This window comes from Lepidochelys kempii, chromosome 1, assembly GCF_965140265.1.
Source record: "Lepidochelys kempii isolate rLepKem1 chromosome 1, rLepKem1.hap2, whole genome shotgun sequence".
Classification (NCBI taxonomy): Eukaryota; Metazoa; Chordata; order Testudines; family Cheloniidae; genus Lepidochelys; species Lepidochelys kempii.
The window spans coordinates 244,652,396-244,674,953 of record NC_133256.1 but is presented as its reverse complement, the minus strand read 5'-3'; the positions used below and the strand labels follow the sequence as shown (position 1 = coordinate 244,674,953).

The window sequence follows — 22,558 nt, the reverse complement described above, 5'->3', positions numbered from 1 at the left end:
TCTGGGCGACACCAGCTTTCGCAAGAGTAGTTTACACTTGCAAGGGAGAGAAACAATAAGTTTCGACTACTGGACATTCCTTTTATCAGGGTAAATATTTTCCCATCTAGGATGTTGGGGTGTGTGCATCACGCTATTTAGTAGGGGCTAAGAGCCATGTCTGTCACAGGGCCTCTGCCTGCTGTGAGCTTAATTGTTGTATATGTTCCCAGAGGCACATTGTAGCAGCACACCTGTGCTTTCACAGCTTCAAAGGCTGTGCTGGAATATATGTTAAGTGCCCTGTTCCGGCTTCCTCCTGTGTTTCCAGCAATGCTGGTCTGAGGTGGGGGGGGGCTGGCTGTCTGGCTACAAGTGTGTATTTGGGAGGCTGACACCTTGCTGGTGATACTGTCGGACCCCTCTGGATACCCATGTGTCCTATGTATTTTGCATAATCGTGGTATGCTGTGCCTTGCCCAATTTATGTGAGGATAAGGGGGACTACTTCTGCACTGAGCAGGCACAAGACAAGCAGCCAGATCCCAAACATGTGCACACAGCTCCTAGAGGGCAAGGGACATTTGTGGTGCTATTTGCTTGCACACCATGGAACAGTGGGGGAACAGAAGGTGACTTTGGTCTGTGCCAAGGGACACCAAAGGATGTTATGTGATGCTACAGTGCTGCTGTAGAAGCTCAATAGAGCATTGCTATATAGTTGTGTTGTGGCATCCATTGGTGGGTTTTGATCCCTGCAGCTTATGTGTCATAGATTCATAGATACTAAGGTCAGAAGGGACCGTTATGATCATCTAGTCTGACCTCCTGCACAACGCAGGCCATAGAATTTCACCCATGTTAATGTACCAAATGAAGGCAGACCATTATGTGAGGGTTCCTCCTCAGGGTCAATCCCTTTGGCTGTGGTTTTGGTTTCAGTTTCGAGGGTGTAAAAGCAATTCAGTGCCAGCACTGAGTGATCTTTTTGTTATAGGTTAACAACTCTGTTTCATGGTGCTCTCTGGGGACTACTTAATCATTCTGAAAGTAACTGAAAAACAGTTCTGTAAGGTTTTGGGGGGGGTTCACTTGTTCCTTCTTCGCAATCTTTTCTGCAACTAGTGATCACAGAACTGATCAGCCGCTATGTGGGAGTACTCCCCTGGTGGCATGTCGCAACTGTTTGACAGGGTGAAGGAAGAAGGGTCATAAAAGCACTGCTCAGCGTAAGACATCTTCAGTATTAGTTTAGTTTTGTTTCCTTTCTCTGTATTGTCAGTTAAATTATTGACAAAGCCATAAAGACATTTTAAGTAAACTCCTCTGATTTTTGTTCTGGTGCATTGGACAACAACAGTTTTTTCAGAGCTTTGTTCATTGTCATAAACCCTGCTCTCTTTTCTCTCTCTCTCTCTCTCTTTGTTAAACATTGGGAAATTCATGGCAACGGGGGGGAAGGATTTGTGGGAGGGACAGAAAATTCATTGTCTTTCTATGGCATCATTGCATTAGAAAGTTACAGAACTGATAGTCATTTGCTATGCATCCTGCTGACCCATCCCAAATGTGTGGGAAATATCTCACTGATGATACTCGGAAAGCAAGGTGCCCACACAAGTGAAGTGAACAATAACTTTTATTTAAAAGGTCTATGGAACATAGAACAAAAATAGGTTTTTAACTGGAACTGCGAATGAACCAAAAACTGGATCAAATTCCCTGAGCAATGTGCAAACATTACTTTTGTGGACCTGTCTCCTTGTCCTGCCCCTTCCCCTGACAAGGGGAGACTAGAAGAGAAAAAGTGTGGGGAAGATGAGGGGACATCTCCTGCATGGAGTGTGAGGGATGAACACTGGCTGGGCTAATGGGTGGGGCTCAGGCTCATTTTTCAACATCTGTATGCTTTGGAGGGGTTCTCCCAGCGAGGGCTTTTGGGTGCCGGCGAAGGGTATTGTGCCAGGAGATCAGCGTGTTCCTCCCCACTGTGGAGTGGGTAGTGTTGGATCAGCAGCAGCCTGTGAGGCACCTGGAAGAGGAGTAGGGAGAGGAGGAGGTGCTGCCTGTTCCCAGGCAACAGCAGCAGGTGGGTCTCAAAAGCTTTCCACCCCCAGCTGTACTAGTGACTGCATGAGTGCATGATCCTCTTACCCACGGGGCATACTCCCATTCCCTGTGGCATGACTCTAGAGCAGGGGTAGGCAACCTATGGCACGCGTGCCGAAGGCACCACATGAGCTGATTTTCAGCAGCACTCACACGGCCCGGGTCCTGCCCACCGGTCCGGGGGGCTCTGCATATTAATATAATTTTAAATGAAGCTTCTTAAACATTTTAAAAACCTTATTTACTTTACATACAACAATAGTTTAGTTGTATATTATAGACTTATAGAAAAAGACCTTCTAAAAACGTTAAAATGCATTACGGGCACGCGAAACCTTAGATTAGAGTGAATAAGTGAAGACTCGGCACACCACTTCTGAAAGGTTGCCGACCCCTGCTCTAGATTCAGGAACTGGTTCATCAGTGCCCCACCCTGCCTAAGAGCTTGATTGTTCCATGCCCAAAGAAAGCAAAACTGTTCCTGACTTCTCTTGTGTATTGCAATGAGCAGATGCTCCAGTCTGTCTGCCTGCCTCCTCTGTCTCTGCAGTGCTGCTCCTGCCCTCCTGGCAGAATGGGTACCCCGTTGGCATCAGAACATCCTGCTGAGTCAAACACAAGGGTAGTGTTATATTTCATTTCTCTTTTGAAGGAACCTATGAACACCCTCTCCCCAACACACACACAACTTAACTGTGCTCCTGAAGGCCACAATGTTGATACTTTTTAATATCACAGGAATGCAACTGTTTACAGCATCCTTCCTTCTCAGACAACTTTTGCAGCCCACAAGGAAGGAGTTGAGGCAAATAATGGTAAGGTTCCTGCAGTACTGTTATTAAAATGTTGTAATGTTTACAGTGCATCAAGGAGCCATTTGGGGTGGGGGTTGGTTCCTTTTGGGGGTACATTACCAGGCATCTATTTGTTCTTGAAAAGACAGGCATCATTTGGAGAACAAAGCAGTGTTTGAGGTATTGGGATGGAAAAGAGCAGTAGTTTACCAGTCCTGTGGAGGAGATCTGGCCTCCTATGCCAGTGCAATGTTTCTTCTGAAGGTCACCTCTCTACATATTGCTGAGTGGAGGGGTTTGGAGAGCTACAAAGGTGAACCAAACACATTTGCCCTGCCACAGAACCTGAACAACCAGCTTGAATCTCTCCTACACCAAACATTTGCTGAATTATGCTTACAGGACTGGGAAGTAATTCAAGAAGAAGTTGACTGTATTTTAAGCTAGCAGACAGAGTTCCATGGAAGAGGAACAAAGAACCACAACGAACATCCACCCACCCCCTAACCTTCCCTGCATCACCAGAAAGTTCAGGCCCCATGTCCAGCGACCAGCATTGGAAAAGGACAGGGAAATGGGTAGCTGTGCTGCAAGTGTATTTTCTTCCCTGAACTTTCAGACTAACACCTCAAGCCTGTTACCTCTCCACTGCTAAGGGACATAGCACTTTGTGTGTGCAACTGGCAAAGCAGATGCTTCACCCACCCTATCTTCTGCTGGCTACTGCAGGGTGGCTCAGTGCAGGGAGAGGCTAGACACCAGGGACTGGGAACAGTAATAAACATTTGAAATGGTCACAGGGAGAATGAATGACTATGGCTTTCGCTGGACAATCAAACAGTTCCCTTTCCACTGCCAAACATCGGCAGGCCAGCACACAAGCCACCAACCACCCCCATCTTGCTTCCATGCAGCTCCCATTCATATGGGGATGGAAAGATGGGGGATAAGTGGGATGTGTGGTTTGGGGTCTTTGAACAAACATAAATGTCACAAAACTGTTCTTTCCCCACCTGGGCCCTTTCAAACCCACTCCCTCTCTCCCTCCCTCCTTTCCAGTCTGCACAGCCAAAGGGCTATCAGTCTCAGTGCTGACCAAGAAAGACACAGGCACAGGTTCACAGTGACTGCTTTTTAATTATCTCTTATAGTTTCTGCTAAATACTTTGCAGTGGTGTATGGAATTTCAATAAAATAATTGGTTTACAGCTGTGTCTGGCTTGGGGATCATATCAGGTTGGAGCAGGGGGCTGGAGGCAAGGGGCTGTTTCAGGCACGTATCACTGGAGCAAGAGGGAATATTTCCAGGGAGTGTGGGGGTGTATTGTAACTTACCAGCCTTGGGTTCTGGTTCCTGCAGTGTCTCTGGGTCCTTTTCAGGCTCCTCAGGGAGGGCTTCCTCAACCAGGCCTGACAGGTAGAGGCAGAATCACATGCTCCTCCTCCTCCATGACTTCCAGGGCTTCCTCCAGGAATTCCTCCAACGTCCCCAATGCCTGTCATTGGTGTCCCATTGTATGATGAAGCCAGTGGGGTTGAGGATGGGGTCATAAGTCACTAGTCACTTCAGACTCTGTTCTTGCAGCCCTGAAGAGCATCTAGTCCAGCTTATCAGAGCATGGGCATGAGCTAGATCCCCCGTACCCCATCCCTGAGCAACTCTTTGTCCTTCACCCTTGGTACAGGAGTCTGAGGTGCTTCATGAGCTCCTGGCAGTAGGATGGAGTCCAGTAAACGCCTGTTTCCTCCAGCCTCTGAAAAATCTCCAGGTACTGGTCTGTGCTCCTGTTGGGTGAAGTTGTAAAGAATGGTATATTCTGACCACACATTGATCAGGTGTGCTCCAGAGACCAGGCAGCAGCTCTTGGAATGTGCTCCATGATTGCCTGTGCTGATCGATAGAGTTCACCCAGAAAACTTTTCTGAGGTTCTCAGGTCACTACTACTGCTGACCAAGGGTGGTCAGGGACCTTTGCCTAAGGGTGAGGCAGCAAAAGGTTCAATACAGGGATGGCCCTGGAAGACTATTGATACTTGTGACCTCGTACACACCCCTAACCCTCATCTCCACTACACTGTAGAATGAGTATGAGGTTATGCCCCAGCAGAGGCATGCACTTACCCACACCCCTCTGGTGTACTAGCTTTCTTGCTTTTTACTCTCTTTCAGGGACATGTTTTAGAGCTTCAGATGTGGACAATAAGGGGGTTATGGCATAACAGTACACATGTAACTGTGTACAGTTGCAAGTGTAGATGGAGCTATGTAGACCCACATCTCATGGTAGTCTCTCTGTGTGTGTACGTATACATCCTTGCTTGGTCCATTAGCTGGGTTTGAACATGGGACTTTCAGCACTAAAAGTATGAACCTCCGCTGCTTGAGCTAAAGAACCCTGACTAGTAGCTGAGAGCTGTAGCGTATCAGCTTCTAAAGGGGGACAAAAACTCTATCTTTGCTAGTGTCATTTACATATGCACTATTCAAGCCCTCAAAATAGGAGGTGCATAGGCTTTGTGCTACTCCTCTGCACAAGGATGGATTTCACCTATATGAATCACTTCCCAGCATATATATTATAATCATACATTTTAATTTTTTGTTCCCATATGCTACTGGATATCTTAGCAAAATATACATAATTAATACAAATATGAAACAGGACCACATGCCGTAACAGATCTATAAAAGAAGAACAGAACAAAAATACTAGTAACCTCCATTCCACACTTACCAAAAATACGCCTCTCACATAGATATCAGTGCCACCACAATTAAATTAAAAATAGAAAATCAGGAGACTGTTCCAAACCATATGGAAATGGCTTATACTGAACCCAGAGAGCAAGAGAATTCCAAGTCATTCGTGGCAATCTGTGCATACCAGTTCTCTCTGGACACCACTATGGTATCAGTCTCCAGTGACAGAGGACCTTGAGATGGAATCTACAGATTATCTCAGTGAAACATTCATTTCAATTCTGATACCTTGATTCTTCAGTGATGGACACATTATAAATGGCATAGATGAGATTAGATACTTTGGGATGGTATCTATTCCAGTCTATTCAGAACTCATTTGTTGTCACAAGACATAGGGCAATAAGTTTCCCTCAGGTAGACTGATTATACTATATATTATTTAATAATTTAAGGGTAACTCCAGCCTCCTGCTCCATGGATGCAGTTCAGCAGCTACTCTGGAGGATATATGTGTAGACAATGCAAGGGTATAGAGCCTTGCTTCTAGGCATAAACACAGCCTTCAGCCTGTGGAGATCGGGAAGTCCCATGAAAGGGCTCACTGGGCCATAGTAACCTCTGTGGAGCTGCTCTTCAGCCACTCTGCACCCTGGATGGAAATATCCTCCCCCCCCTCCCCCCCCGCACTGCCCCAGACATTGGACAGAGCATTTGGGCCTGATTTACTAATTTATTTAGTAAATAAATCTTCTTAGCAAACTGCCAGGTTCGTCATGGGGTGCTCGTGCCCCACCTCTGCGGACATCACCTCTTGCCACCTCTTATTTGGTGGTGGAGTATTGTGCACCAGTATGGAGCCGATCGTCACACACCAAACTGGTGGATAAGTAGTTACATGCCAACATGCGTATCACCTCTGACACCCTGTATCCAACTCCACTCCCATGGCTCCCAGTTCTGGGCAATATTGCTCCTCCTCATATTGGACGAGAGGTTGCCACTAGCAAGTTACTGGAGAAAGTATGCGCCAACTCAAGCCTGCCACTGCACATTAACCTTTTTAAACCACCAGCTGCACGTTTGCCATCACGTCGCACATTATGATCTCATCTTCCACACCAGGATGTTAGGGCAGAAACACTCTGGCAAGAGGAATGGATATCTGTTATAATCCCCAACCAGTCCCTCGTTGCCAACCCCACAATTTTCCCGCCTGGTTTTGACCTGCCCCATCACCAATGGTCCCTGTTGAACAGGTTCTGGACCGGACAAGGTCTCTGTGCAGCCAACCAGTATCACTGGGGCCTTCGTGACAGCCCTTTGTGCAGCTGTGGAGAAACACAGACGATGACGCACATTGTCGACGAATGCCTGCTGATTAGGTTCAGCGGTGGCCTAGAAGAACTGCATCAGGCCACTGAAGATGCCATCACTTGGCGAGATGACTGTGCACACGCTTAATAAAAAAAATAGATTTACTAGTAGTAAGATTCTAAAGCACACTCGCTCTACAATAGGCCAGCAGTGCAGCCATCAGAGCACAAATGTCAATGTAATGGGTGAAATCACCTGAGCAGTTATCACACAGCAGAACCCCATTCATCTGACCTAATTGGGACCAAGGTCAGATCAGATAATCCAAAATTTGCACAATCAGGAGAATGGGCTAAGAGCTTTCTATCCATTAGTTTAAAGATGCAGAGTTTCTTTTAAACTAGCTGACCCCCTCCCGGAAAAGCATTAAAACATAGCGCTCTTCTTTATTTACAGCATACACGAAACGTTACTTCTCGTAACCAGTACCAGTTTTTAAAAATGCAGAAATTAGCGTTTTAAGCTGCAACAAACAGCAATACCAATGGTAACAACTAACAACAATAAGAATATATAATATGCATAAAGTACCACATTAAAATACAATACTGTATACAGCACAGCTGTAGTTACAGCAGCACTCATGTTCATCATGGCTGGAAAAAATTGAACAGTTTGCGTTGTTTTAAATGAAAGGTTCTCTTTTTCATTGCACAATCACGGAGTTGTTTCATCAGCAACCATTCAGGGTGTGTGCTGGTTGTTCACTTAATATGGAAAGCTGGCTAATGGAGGCTTGGGTGAACAGAGATCTACTGTACTATAGCTGAAAGTAGCTGCAATCTATTCCTAACTGATGGTCACTTTAGACAGTCACCATATAAATGGACTGCAATGGAATAAGACTCCTACAACTGGTGTAGGCCATTCCAAATAGCCTACTTTTCCTGTGATATCCATGCTTCCCAGATGACTCAGTTTTCCTTCTGTGATATATGTAATAGTATGTGGAACAGAGAAGACTTTGGAAATTTAGAAATAATGTTTTCCTTTATATTCAAGGTAACCTGCATACTCCCTTCAATGTCCAACATATTGTTAAATACTGGGTGTTTGGATAGTAATTTTTCAAGGTCATTTTCCATCTACATTGTATATGGAATATTTAAATGGATGAAAAAGGGATGATCCAGAGCCATGAATTATTATTTATTTATTATTTATTAAGCACTGCAGAATGCAGAGAGGAAGACATAGTAACTATCCTAAGAATTTGCAAGTCTGTACAATGAGAACTTACCATTCAAATATAACAAATTACCCCCACATCTGGCTTTCTGAGGGAAGAATTGGGCACAATGTGTCCATCCCAAATATAACATAATTTGTGCTATAATTCTATATCACCCTCACCCTTGCATTACAATATCACTTACATCTCCACGCACTTTCAATGACAGCTTTTTAATGCATGAATAATTCTAGCAATCGCCTACTAAACCAAAGATTAGACATCACAAAGTCATAATATGTCACTCTCACTTGAATTATGATATTTGTAAGAAATGTTTTTAAAAGATCTAAGTAACCATCATCCTCTGGATCTTCCTGCCCCATATTTGCTTGGGTTTTAGATTGTAAGTAGAACTGCAGGGGGAAACATTCTCAATTTTGAAAAGTCCAAAAAATATGTTGTGATTTTTATTTTTTGAAAGTTTCCCCCCCACATATTTTGCTGTTTTTACAACTAGCTTATGGAGTGGTCAACTCCTTTAGTAAATTTGAAATTTTGCTTACAACTTTTCATTAAAATTTTGAAAAACATTTGCAATTTCTTTCATTAATTTTTGCCCAGCTGTAATTGTACAAGCACTTCAGGAACAATCTGTGTCTGATTTGTACTTTTGGTATGGTGCTGAGCACCCTGATCATGCTTAGTAAACAAATAGCCATTAACAAAAAATGAATGATACAAACGTTCCGACACTTTGGGTTACGTGAGTATTCTGGGAACTGTGGTTTCATTTGTTTCCATTAGAAGTGTTTGGAAATCTAATTTAAAAAAGAAACTCCCATTTAAGATCACAAATCATAGCTGTAAACTTTAACATGCATGATAAAGCCAAAGAGAGACTCTGCCAAGGCATCCCCTTGGCTGTGGTAGCCCTCAGGTAAGCCAGGTGGTCATGGGTCTTAAAGGCTATTTAGGAATGATCATACCACCTGGGCTATGTTAGCTCTTTCTCTTAATAGCCACAGGACTAAATGGAAGGATGATGTGTGTCCCACTTGTCTTTCCTCTGGCCAGCCCACTCCCTTACCTGGGCCAGTCCATCTCTATCCCCTCCCCCAGCATGGACCTTAGACTATGTTAAGAAGCATCTGTAGTGTATTTGTTGCGGGGGCAGGGGACATGGAAGAGATGGTGGTATGAAGGTAGTTACACTCTCTTTCCATGTGTAATGGGGTGGGATCCATGCAAAGAGAGGACCTTCTGCATACAAATACATGGGTCATAATCTGGCCCCATGTACGTAAATTAGTACTAATAACTGAAAGGGCTGTATTAGAATAAACATGCAGATATGACAAAACTGTTAAAGGTAATTTAAGGCGTTTCACTCCTTTTGTGAATGGGTGGAAAAATGTCTCTTTTCATTTGTTTATGTTTTATTCATATTTTCCAGAAGTGTTTTTAATGCATTGTAATTTATAAAATTGAAAGTAATGTGTCACAAAATAAGAGGTATGAGAAGAGGTGAAGTGGTCAATTCCATCTGATGTGGACTGAATGTGAGCAAAAGTCATTTTGAAATATTTGGAACCTTTGCCAAGCAATGAAAATTACATAGGCACATGCCTATTAACCTATTAATTTTCAAAACAAAACCCCAAGGAAACTATTTTATATGTGCAAAAAGAAAAGGAGTACTTGTGGCACTTTAGAGACTAACCAATTTATTTGAGCATAAGCTTTCATGAGCTACAGCTCACTTCATCGGATGCATACTGTGGAAAATACGGAAGATGTTTTTATACACACAGACCATGAAAAAATGGGTGTTTATCACTACAAAAGGTTTTGATAAACACCCATTTTTTCATGGTCTGTGCGTATAAAAACATCTTCTGTATTTTCCACAGTATGCATCTGATGAAGTGAGCTGTAGCTCACGAAAGCTTATGCTCAAATAAATTGGTTAGTCTCTAAAGTGCCACAAGTACTCCTTTTCTTTTGCGAATACAGACTAACACGGCTGTTACTCTAAAACATATTTCATATGTGAGTGGGATATAAGATGACCTGCACAAAATTCAATCTAAATAAGCTTCCAAGATTGTCACTATGTCTATGGGTTACTCTGAAGCTCAGAAAGTCTGTTGAGTCACTGTGAAGTAAAGAAAACAACTACAAGCATGGTCAAGAGCATTTTTTGTTCGTCACCAGGTTGAATTATCACTGGGACTCGCAGGCAGGCACCATCCAATTTTTAAGTTATATGCTATTTTTTGCTTTTTCACACACATGGGCAGTCAGTTATTTGTATTTATTAATAGTACAAGAAATAATTTAAAGCTATTCTGAAACCTACATTCTCAAATTTAGAGCTACAATTAGTGGCCCTGATTCAGAAAAGCAATGAAGGACGTGGTTACATCCACCTTTGCAAAAGACTGTACTTAAGCATATATTTAAATTTAAATCCCATTGAAGTCAATGAAACTACTCATGAGAGTAATTGCTCACCAATGTGAATGAAGAGTCCCAATCTGGCCCATAATTATCAGCAACATACTGTGTATCACCTTCTACACAGGCATTATTAATCCGGCATATTATGGTAAAATGTTTCATGTTCTCCTCCACGTACCATAATTGTTTGACCATAAATGGCCCAGTAACATGATATTTATAAGCCAACTTCAAATGTATTAAGATTAAGTATCTACAGCACATCTCTCACTATCCATATAACTATAGGTATTGATGCCTGAGCCAAAACTCTTTGAAGTCAATGGAAAGACCTCCCTTATTTTCTGTTAGTCTTGGATTGAGCCTTTAGTTCTTACTATACAACTTTCTTTTTGTCCATTTTTGTGTTTTTAAGGTTTAAAAAGAGTTTGTTTGTTTGTTGATTTCACTGGAGAAACATACCTGAACAATATCTACCATATCTGCTGTCAAATATATTTGGTTTGTAGGGAAATTACTGTACACATGCGTGGGAGAAAGGCTCCATAATTCATATCTCTTTTTTTTATCCTTCAGTTCTCAAGCTTCATATTTATGCAACAGGGCCAGTTTATTTCCTTGTTCCATCTCTGGCCAGTGTCTCTCTCCTGTATGTAAATAATATCTCTATGTAATGTGATGAGTAAGTTCCATAGGAAGAAATTTTATTTGGACTTTTTTCAGAGTAACAGCCATGTTAGTCTGTATTCGCAAAAAGAAATTGTGGCACCTTAGAGACTAACCAATTTATTTGAGCATAAGCTTTCGTGAGCTACAGCTCACTTCATCAGATGCATACTGTGGAAAGTGTAGAAGATCTTTTTATACACACAAAGCATGAAAAAATACCTCCCCCCACCCCACTCTCCTGCTGGTAATAGCTTATCTAAAGTGATCACTCTCCTTACAGTGTGTATGATAATCAAGTTGGGTCATTTCCAGCACAAATCCAGGTTTTCTCCCCTCCTACCCCCCCCCCCCCACACACCTCTTCTGTTGGTAATAGCTTATCTAAAGTGATCACTCTCCTTACAATGTGTATGATAATCAAAATGGGCTATTTCCAGCACAAATCCAGGGTTTAACAAGAACGTCTGGGGGCAGGAGGGGGGGTAGGAAAAAACAAGGGGAAATAGGTTACCTTGCATAATGACTTAGCCACTCCCAGTCTCTATTCAAGCCTAAGTTAATTGTATCCAATTTGCAAATGAATTCCAATTCAACAGTCTCTCGCTGGAGTCTGGTTTTGAAGTTTTTTTGTTGTAATATCGCAACTTTCATGTCTGTAATTGCGTGACCAGAGAGACTGAAGTGTTCTCCGACTGGTTTATGAATGTTATAATTCTTGATATCTGATTTGTGTCCATTTATTCTTTTACATAGAGATTGTCCAGTTTGACCAATGTACATGGCAGAGGGGCATTGCTGGCACATGATGGCATGTATCACATTGGTGGATGTGCAGGTGAACGAGCCTCTGATAGATAAAAAGATCTTCTACACTTTCCACAGTATGCATCCGATGAAGTGAGCTGTAGCTCACGAAAGCTTATGCTCAAATAAATTGGTTAGTCTCTAAGGTGCCACAAGTACTCCTTTTCTATTTGGACTTTGTCCATCTTTCCCAGGTTTGTACATCACCTTCCTAAAGGTTGTGTTGCACCCAGGAAGGAACAAGATAGTGTAGAGAATGCTACTTTGCTCTTTCCTTCCTTCTGTCTGACCAATAGAACACAGAAGAAGGAAATGGTAAAGAGCTTCATGTTGATGACTTTTACAAGTTCAATGACCTCTCTAAATGCTCACAAAATGAGGCAAATTTTTCACATCCACACAAATTGTTCACACATTTGTGGAATGGGCTTAATTTATGTGAATATACATTAGGCTGATACCTCACCACCTTACTGCCTGGCTGGGAGGGTAGAACACGAAGTCCCTTCCGGAGCTGACATTAGTATCTCTCCATGACTTCCAAGGAGCCATGGCATGCAAGGATCCTACATTCAGCATTCCTTGTTCCTCACTCTGAATGCAACATGCCTCTGGTCCCACCAGCCTGGAACATCAGAGTTCTGAGGTTGTTCCTGAACTAAAATCCTCAATATGAACCTCAAAAGCCAGTCACCAAAATATTCTTCCATTTCTAATTATTTTTTGTACTTCAAATAATTTTTTTTTGAAAAGTTTATTTATAATCTCTTTATAAACACATCTAAATGAGATTGGATCTTCAGCAAAATAGGTTTCCACATTCATTTTTTGAATGATTCTACAATTTTGGATTGTTTGAACTGTTTGCATAATGCACAAAATTCTAACCATATTTCTCCTTTTTAGGAAAGCATAGATTTGGGTGAAATCATGTTTTCCCTTTGCTATTTACCTACTGCCGGGCGAATGACGTTAACAGTAATCAAATGTAGAAATCTCAAAGCCATGGATGTAACTGGCGCTTCGGGTGGGTATTCTTCTTTTCACTTAACAACGTGGGGTTCTGGTCTGAAAAGTAGCTATATTAAAACAACAACTTCTTACTCAACAAATATGTATATTTTGAATATGCTGAGTCATATCTGCTCAGTTTTGTGGAAAAAATGGGGGTTGTTTTTTTCCTGCGTTTTCTTTTTATTAGCTGTGCAGAGACAACATGGCTCAGAAAGAGTGAAATGAGGATTCTGTTTAATCTTTTGCATGATCAACGAAATTGTTTACAAAGTTCCGAACAATTCCAAGCAAAGCCATTGAAAGCAATAGTCACTGAGGGCACTCACTGAAGACAATGGGATTATGCAGGTGAAAGAGAGGGTATAATTTGGCCATCCCAACATTTATTATTTTGATGCTGAGTAAGATAAAACACTGGTTGGCTGTTAGAGTTCAGGCTGAGTTTGCAGGACTGTTGTTTTGTTTTAGTTTTAAAGTTGTAAACTGAAACTTGATACAGAAAGCACTGCGAGGCAAACATGTAAATCCACAGTCTTGTTGTACCAAAGACACTTTTCAGAATGGAAATGCTCTTCAGAAGACACCCCTTTAGTGGAGCATTAAAAATCTCTATAGCCAGTGGAAAGTTTTGATACAGTTGGCATTATATTGTACTTTGATTTTCACCTACAAAGTTTTGGGGTTTGTTTGTTTGTTTGTTTTTTAGTTAAGTTTTGCTTTGCTTTCTGGAGGGGTAGGACAATGGGGATTAATCTATCCTGCTAAAATAATAGCAGAAGATAATTAAAAGAAAATGAAGCATTAAAACATGGGGAGAGATTTTCAAAGACACACAACTCCCATTCACTTTCAATTGGAGTTAGGTATCTAACTGCCCTCTGCACTTTTGAAAATCTCCTCCTTTTATTTTTTAACTAATATGGTTATCACAGGAAAACTTCAGGAGAACTGGTTAAGGTGGAGAGGTCAACATTAGAGCTACTGGCTGAGTGTGAGGTAGAGGTGGGTGTATCTATTCTATCTGCTTGAACCTTCTTTTGAGTAGACAGGAAATTGAAATTGCAGCAGAGACAGCTCTGGTTGTCTTATGTCAGTAATACCTATACAACTTAGGTTTTCCTGAATGTTCACTTGCTAAGAATGTGCTGCTCTTTTGCTTTACATTTCAACTGCATTGAGACCAGTGTGTGAAAATGACTTCCTGTTACTCAGATCCATATGTCAAAGTCTCACTGATGTGTGAGGGTCGAAGGCTGAAAAAGCGGAAAACAACTACAAAGAAAAACACACTTAATCCAATTTATAATGAGGCCATCATCTTCGATATCCCTCCAGAGAATGTGGACCAGGTCAGCCTCTCCATTGCTGTGATGGACTATGATCGGTAAGTGCAATTTGTCCCCTGAAAATATTAATCTTCAGCAAGTGGTTTCCTCATTATAGCAATTGATTTATTATTTTAACTGCCTCGTGTTTTAAGTAAATCCACTGTCAGTAAAATAACACTTTTGAATCCTCTCCTGGAGGATTCAAAGCTACCATACCTTTCAGTGTTTACTTCTGTTTATCAGTGTCATTAATGATGGTATGAAGAAAATTAAACATGACTGGAAATTGTCATGTAAATGTAACCCACATTAACAGTGTGAGTCTTTGTCCGTTCCGTTCCCCTCTTCCCCCCGCCCCCCGCGACTCTGTGGCTAGACCGTGTAAGGGTTTGTAAGTCTGTAAAACTTTCAGCGAATGGAGTTATTCCTTTAGCTCAATCAGTAGAAAATATTTTAGCTCTATAGACCCTGGGTTAAATTCTTACAGATAATTCAACCAGGGGACTCATTACTTCAGGTCAATTACCCTGGCCCTGCCTACTTCCTGTCTCCATATAGAGGAGGGAAATACCCCACAACTGCATCGCCCACTTATGTTCTGATAAGGGCAGAGCTCCATCCCCTCCCATCCTTTCCCAGTTTCCTAGCACAAAGGGGACAACGTCATCCCTATGAGTAAAATAGCCTGGGGGTTGCAAGTTATGTTAGAAATGGATTGACAGAATAGTGCTTGGGCAGAGCCTACTTCACTCACACCTACTATTACTCATGAGTTCCAGAGACATTCAGAATTAAAGGCTTTGTCATAGGGGAAGATAAGTATCACTGCCTGTTTGCAGAGGGAAGAAATGAGAAAGAGAGAGAAAGTGACTTGATCAAGGTCACACAATAGATCAATGTTAGAGTCAGCACTATTAAGCATTTAGCTGGTGTTAAGATTTTTGCCAGTCATGGTTACACCCCTGAATGCCTTGATAAGAAGCATAGATCTACCTTTTATGTTTCTGTACCTGAGGTTCTAATTATTCTGACAGACTAAAGATGAAAAATATACCTTAAGATCAGCAGTTACTCTTGGATCCTGGATGGACCTCATTCCTCCAATTCCTACTCATCATCATCCCTCTCCCCACAATTTAAAACACAACAGCAAAACATGTAACTAACTAACCTGTGACACTCAAAACCTACAGACAACTATATACAAGAAATCCATGGATCACGATGCTTACCTTTATAGGTTCGGTAACCACCCCAAATACATCAAGAAATCTGTTAGCTACAGCCAGGTACTCAAATACCATAGAATATGCTCTAAGGAGAAAGTTTGGGACACACAGCTTAACACACTTAACCACCTTCATCAAACAAGGACACTCCACCAGAGAAGTAGATCATCTTATGGAATGGGCCACTCAAATACCCCGAGAGAACCTGCTCCAATACAGAAATAGCTGTGACAATAAGTAAGTTTCCCAGACCCGAAGCAAAGCTCTGTGTAAACTCTCAAAAAGCTTGTCTCTCTCACCAAGAAGTTGTTGATCCAATAAAAGATATTACCTCACCCACCTTGTCTCTTTAATATCCTGGGACCAACACAGCCGCAACACTGCATACTCAAAACCATGGTCATTTATTTGTATGTTATCCCTGTCTCCAACTCTTTGCCTGTTCTTTTGGATTGTAAGTAGATCCCTGCACAGATACCAAATTTGTATCTGCATCCAATCTGCGAACATGGTCCGTGGTTATCCGCATCCGCAGATATTTGTGGATTTAAAGTGGATATCCACAGATTTGCAGGGCTCTAACTGTAAGCTTTCCAGGGCAGGGCCAATTTCTTCATCTGTGATTTTATAGCTCCTAACAAAATGGTGCCCCAAACCTGACTGGGATTTTTCAGTCATCCTGTAATAAATATGATTAATAACAATAATGTGCACACTTTGGGCCTCTTCAAAAACATTTTGTGCTAAACCAATCAAACTGCATTATGGTTCAAAGATGTTAATAAATCTATCTGCATTACGAAAAGCTTTCTCTGCCCTTCTGTAATCCTCAGAGTAGGACACAATGAGGTGATCGGGGTGTGTAGGACAGGACTTGATGCTGAAGGACTTGGAAGAGATCACTGGAATGAAATGCTGGCTTACCCCCGTAAACCTATTACTCATTGGCATCCATTGGTAGAGGTAAGAAGTAGAATATCTCTATAGCCAACTTGTTGCTACATCTCTCTGCATTTAATAACTCATTTCCATGAGCCTCTGAGAATCATGACAGTCACTAAGGTGTGGGTACCACTCCCCATGTGAGGAGCTTGTGGAAGATCCTCCACACCACTTAAATCTTGCATGAGAGTTGTGTGTGAAGGGGGAGAGAGGGTTGAATGGCCAAGCGGGGATGCCTGTGCATACCTTACATACTGCAGAAAAGCACCTTGCCCTGCCCTGAAAAGGCTGGTATGGAGATCCACTTTGGGGCAGGCCAGGGGTCAGAAATTGACCCTGGGCTTCAGGGATGCATTTCGCTTCCTAAACCTTCCTGCACTCCACTTGAATAGGAAGTTTCTTATGTTTATGGATTGAATTTTCTCTAAATAGTGGACAGTCAAAAGAAATCTATGACTCAGTTCACGTCTAAAGAATGATTTTGTTGATTTATGCTGTTATTTTAATCAGTGAGGTTCTGATTTAGGGCTTTAATTTTGATCTGAAAGTGTCACTTCAGAAGTTGCCTTGCTCTGCTCTCAAGGTTTTGATATAAAGTTCTTTCAAATCTTCTTAGCAGCTACCTAGTGTTTATTTTAAGATTACCAAGGGTTGCTTAAAATTACTTGTTTCAGAGTAGCATCCATGTTAGTCTGTATCCGCAAAAAGAAAAGGAGTACTTGTGGCACCTTAGAGACTAGCAAATTTATTTGAGCATAAGCTTTCGTGAGCTACAGATCACTTCATCGGATGCTCAGATAAATTTCTTAGTCTCTAAGGTGCCAAAAGAACTCCTTTTTTTTAATTACTTTGGAGTAGTAAATGTAAATATTTCAAGGGCAATCATTTTCTTATCTGAAATCATTAGCATTAAAGAGAGTTGTGTCACTAAAATATTGAGTTTAGATTTCTCCATTAAGTAGGCTGAGTTGAGGCTACACACCAGTAGCCACTGTGACGGGGCAAGGCCAGATGGCTATAGAAAAGTAGTGGGAGATAGATATATTAGCTCCAAGCTAAACAAATCCCTTGTACCAGGATAAGTGAAAAGGCAGCTGCTCCAGGTCAATTAAGACACCTGGGGCCAATTAAGAACTTTCCAGAAGGCAGGGAGAATGCTAGGTTGATTGGGACACCTGAAGCCAATCAGGGACTGGCTGAAACTAGTTAAAAGCCTCCCAGTCAGTCAGGTGAGTGTGCATGTCAGGAGCTGTGGGAGGAAGTTGCTCTGTTGGAGAGACTGAGTAGTACACACTGTATCAGGCACAAGGAAGGAGGCCCTGAGGTAAGGGTGAAGTGGAGCTTGAGGAAGTGAGGGCTGCTGTGGGGGAAGTAGCCCAGGGAATTGTACATGTCATGTTTCTAAAAGGTCAGCTACCATAGCTGATACTATTAGGGTCCCTGGGCTGGAGCCCGGAGTAGAGGGTGGGCCCGGGCTCCCCCCCACCTTTGCCCCCTGATTAATCACTGAGACTGGGAGACAACAGAGACTGTGCAAGGAAGGATAACTTCTCCTCACCTCCCTTGCTGGCTTATGATGAAAATGGCTCAGTAGACTGTGACCCTTGTCTCTGTAGACTGTGACCCAGTGAGCCTCTGAGGCTAGCGAAATCCGCCAGGAAATGCAGGACCCATAGAGGCAAGGACAGAGCTTTGTCACACCACATACAGCAATGCTAAAACAGTCACTTATTTGAACCCTCTACTCCTAAGGCAGGGAAAATTCTGTGTGTAACTGTGAACTTTGAGAAGATCCCCTTCAGTGTCTTAGGACAACATCCTTCCAGATCCATAACACCCATTGGAGTCATGGCTTTCGGGCTGGGAAGGTGCAGACTGGGTTCATTAGGGAGCAGGCTAGGATTAGGGTCAGGGGGACAAATGTTGTTCACCCCTTCTCTTCAATCAAGCCTTGCAGATAACCCAGTTGAGAGCTGATACAACCTGAGGCAGCACTGACTATTTCATGGCTCCCTCTACTGTGGGGAACCACCCTTAAAGAAGCGTCCAGGGCGGTGGCAGCTGGGGAGTGTCTGCCGGAGCTACACTCTCAGGGAATGTGTGAGAGAGAGGAAGCTGGAGCCAGAACAGTTCAGAGGGCACTGCACAGAGGTTCCTGGCCTCCTCCTGGATTCTCCAGCATATATGCACGGTTTGGAGACAGAACTCAGTAGATGGTGAAGCAAACCACACCCAAATGGAATGATTCAGGGAGGGTCCTTATGAGGTCCCCCCAAAAGAGTTTCCTTACCATGGTTAATTCTCCAGGAGGGGTGTACTGAGGCATAAAAATTACTTCAGATTAAGTTTTCATTTTCTAAAAATGTCTTTTTCATTTGGAGGTACAATTCAGCTCCATCTTTTGGAGAGGGTCCTTATGACTCTCTCATCCTCAGAAATAACCATGATGAGTGGAGAGACCTGATGATGATTGTAAAACTAAAACTTTTCTTTCAGTTACCTGGCCAGGCAACCAGTTTTGATAGCCAGGGGTCTTGTTCATCACCAAAACCACCACCTACACCCTAGGGCACGAGAACGGATTCATCACATCCAGTGTCCAAGCTCCATGTCCATCACACCTACATTAACAAAAGGTTTGGCTTCCTGAGATGAACTGTATCCATATTTTTGTATTAAAATAGATTTTCTTCCTGTTCTAAGTCTTATATTAGAGTTCCTAATAATTTCTTAAGAATGAATTTCACTTGAGCCAAAATACTCCTTCCTTATGCAAAGATATTCCTTTTTCTCTCTGTCATAAAGTATTGTTTTGATACAACCTGTTTCTTTGCAGATGGAAGGAAATCAGAAAAAAACAAATACATATATACTAGCACTTGAAAATAAATGGAGTTTATGATGCTATTCCTTTTAAAGTAGCAAAATTGTCATATACCGCACTTATTTTGTAACTTGCCTATAAATTATAAATTTTGCACTAAACCGTATATGACCATTAAAGAAAACGTTTACAGATTTTGATGTACTAGGAAAAAACAATTCTAACAACATAATGTCCAGTTTCTCTATGATTGTCTTGAATGTTACTTTGCTCACCATGGGCCCGCACCAGAACCCACTGAAGTCAATGGAAAGGATCCTATTGAATTCATTTGGTTTTAGTTCAGGTCCTATGGACCATATCCTGCAAATGAATGCATGCAGTTGAACCCTTACAACAATCCTACTGACATTATGGAGACAACTATGTGGTATTTGATATCCAAGCTATTTTGACTGGATGCCTTGTTCGCATGGGATTGGTTCTGTTCTGTTCCTATGAATTTAATAGGACTGGATAAGTGTTTTTCTTAGAATCAGGCGTCCAGTGAAAATACTTGGGATTATGAATTTGAAATTTGCCTTCTGTCAATATAGTGAGGTAGAAACTTAAATGTTACTAACTCATAGAACATTCCTACTAGTAAACTCAAGAATATTCAAGGAAAAAAATACAAACTGAGCATCAGTTAAAGCTAGTTGGTTAAAAAAACTGAACAAATACTAGCACGTTACTTTGCAGTATTGATCCAAGTCTCAGTAAAACTCCAATTTAGCTCAGTGAGAGAATTTGTACTGAGTAAGAACAGAGAAAAGGCTGCAGGACTGGGCCCTGGACTTTTAAAGATGAGCTACAATAGGAAAATTAATTAGGGTTGTTCCTTTTTTTCTGTTTGTTTGTTTGCTTGTTTCTTTTTGACATATAAAGAAAGCCAGAAAGGTTTCAGTTTAAAAACAAATCCCAAAACAGCTTAAAATTAGAAATGTATGTCCTGTTTATGCAGAAAAACTCTGTAATGTTGGGAGAACTACCAAATTCTGACATGACAGAAGTCAAGAGAATGAAAACTGAGAGGAGGGGATTTTTACTCAGACTTAAAAAAATCTTTTGGGTTTGGTTGGCTCTGTTAATACCTATTTATTTCAGTGACTAACATTTTGGAAAAATAATTTATTTATAAAAATCCATCACCTCCAGCTTTTTAATTAGGGTGTGATAGCTCCCAGTAAACATGCTCTGAGATGTCTATTATTTCCTCCAGAAAAACCACAGAAAGTTAGTCTTGATGTTCTAGTAAAACCAAGCATAAAATAATTACATACACAAACACATAGGCCATCTTTCTATATTACTGTAAACAAAAACAAAAAAAGGGACCAACGGTTGAAAAAATTCGTTGCAAGCCACCTTTGCTGAATCCTATAGAAACTGTTTCCTTCTAGAGATTTGGTCCTCTTGTCCCATGGTATTTTAACCCTCAAGATTATATTTTAATAAATAAATATATATACATACAGCCTTGCAAAGTTTTACTCATCCACTTGCCTTGGGCATGTAAATTTTTTAAATAGGAGAGTAAACTGTAATTTGGTTTTCATCACCATCATCATCATGAGATTTTGTGCCTGGGCTGGTAAATTTTCGTGATAGTTTTGCAAGGCTGATATAGAGACATACTTATATATCTCGAGATTCAAAAACTATTTTGAGTATACATTTATCTTAATATAAAGTATTATAGGAAATGGGGTTTTGTGCCCCAAAAGTTACTATTTTGTAATGTGGTACTGTAACAGTTGACTGCATATTCTTTGCACTTTTTTGCATCTAATATCCAAAAAAAGCTAACAAGTTCACAATCAAATGTAGCATTAGTGTTCACTAATGAACAATATCTTGTTTATAACTGTTTCATCATTTTCTATTAATATCATGTATGTTTTATTATAAGTGGCAAGATATTTAAATGATCTCTTTCTTGGATTTAAATTATTATCCAGAACCAAAGGAATAATAATCCAGTTTGTGCTCTTTTTTTTGTTCATAAAATTATTACTAATGGCTTGTGTTTCCAAACTTGATTTATGGGTGCTCTGCCCCTCTGAAAAACCAGGCTGCTTAATTAGGTGCCTACTCATATGAGTTGAAATACTTAAATTTAGGCATCCGACTTTCAAAAAAAATCTAGCTGTAGATTATAGACTGTTTTTCTTATTGTGCCCTTATCAGTGATGTATTTAAGTAATGTAAAATGGTTTATTTTTTCATTGATCCTTTGAGTATTGATCCTGCAAAGTTAAGTCTGTGCTTCATTTACCATGTGAGCAATTCCATTCCTTTCAAGGGGATTTCTCACAAGTTATGCACGTGTGTAGCTTCTTGCAGGATTAGGAGCCTTAGATGATACCATTTTTTCTGAAGACCACCATGTTAAAAGTGTACACCTTTGTCATAAAAGTTCACTTAGAGTGAAAACTTAGCAAAGAAAGTCTCAGTGAATGAATAAATAACTTTTCCTTCCAGCTTTTAAGAAACATAATTGTGCTTAATTTGTAGACAAGGTGCAAAAAAATTGAAGAAATGTTTTGATTACCTATATTTGCATATTCGAAATATCATAAATATTATTTTGATTTAAACACAATCAAACTTAGCAAGTGGTTTGTGTAAAATATATTCCAATAACATCTGGCCATTCGAAAAACTCACATTTCTAAAAGCCTTAATTTACCTTGAATTGGCTGGGCACAGAAATTATTTTTCATAAGAAATTTTTTTGTACTACAGAATTTGTAATGCTTTCAGAACAGCAAACTCCACCCATATGAACTGTATTTACATGATGAATTAAGTGGCTCCAAAAAAATTGTTCAGCTCTTATATATACTTACAATAATACACTATAAAATGGAAAAGCCCAAATGCAAATTTCTCCTATGAGCCACTCTGGTCTCTTGGGTAAATAATGAAGTGTTTCCCCACCATACTAATGAGTTAAAAAAAAAACCCATAAAACACTGTTTGAACAACAATGAAGCTGTCCGTAGGTCTATGCAAAAAGTCTGAGTGGAACTTGAAAACCAGGGTAGGTTTGGATTTCTAGTGGGGCTGCAAACAAACAGAAGCAGATGTTCACAAATAGCCACTGAAACTG

The 22,558-nt window shown here is 41.0% G+C and overlaps 1 protein-coding gene across 1 annotated transcript in view; it reads left to right on the top strand.

Moving 5' to 3' along the window:
* Positions 1 to 19,148, top strand: part of SYT10 (synaptotagmin 10) — a 50,593-nt gene extending 31,445 nt beyond the window's left edge. Inside the window, exons 4-7 of the mRNA XM_073329970.1 lie at positions 12,974 to 13,094; positions 14,294 to 14,465; positions 16,472 to 16,601; positions 19,077 to 19,148. Coding sequence (XP_073186071.1) covers positions 12,974 to 13,094; positions 14,294 to 14,465; positions 16,472 to 16,601; positions 19,077 to 19,148 — 495 coding nt within the window. The remainder of the gene's footprint in view (positions 1 to 12,973; positions 13,095 to 14,293; positions 14,466 to 16,471; positions 16,602 to 19,076) is intronic.
* The last annotated feature ends 3,410 nt before the right edge of the window (positions 19,149 to 22,558 follow it).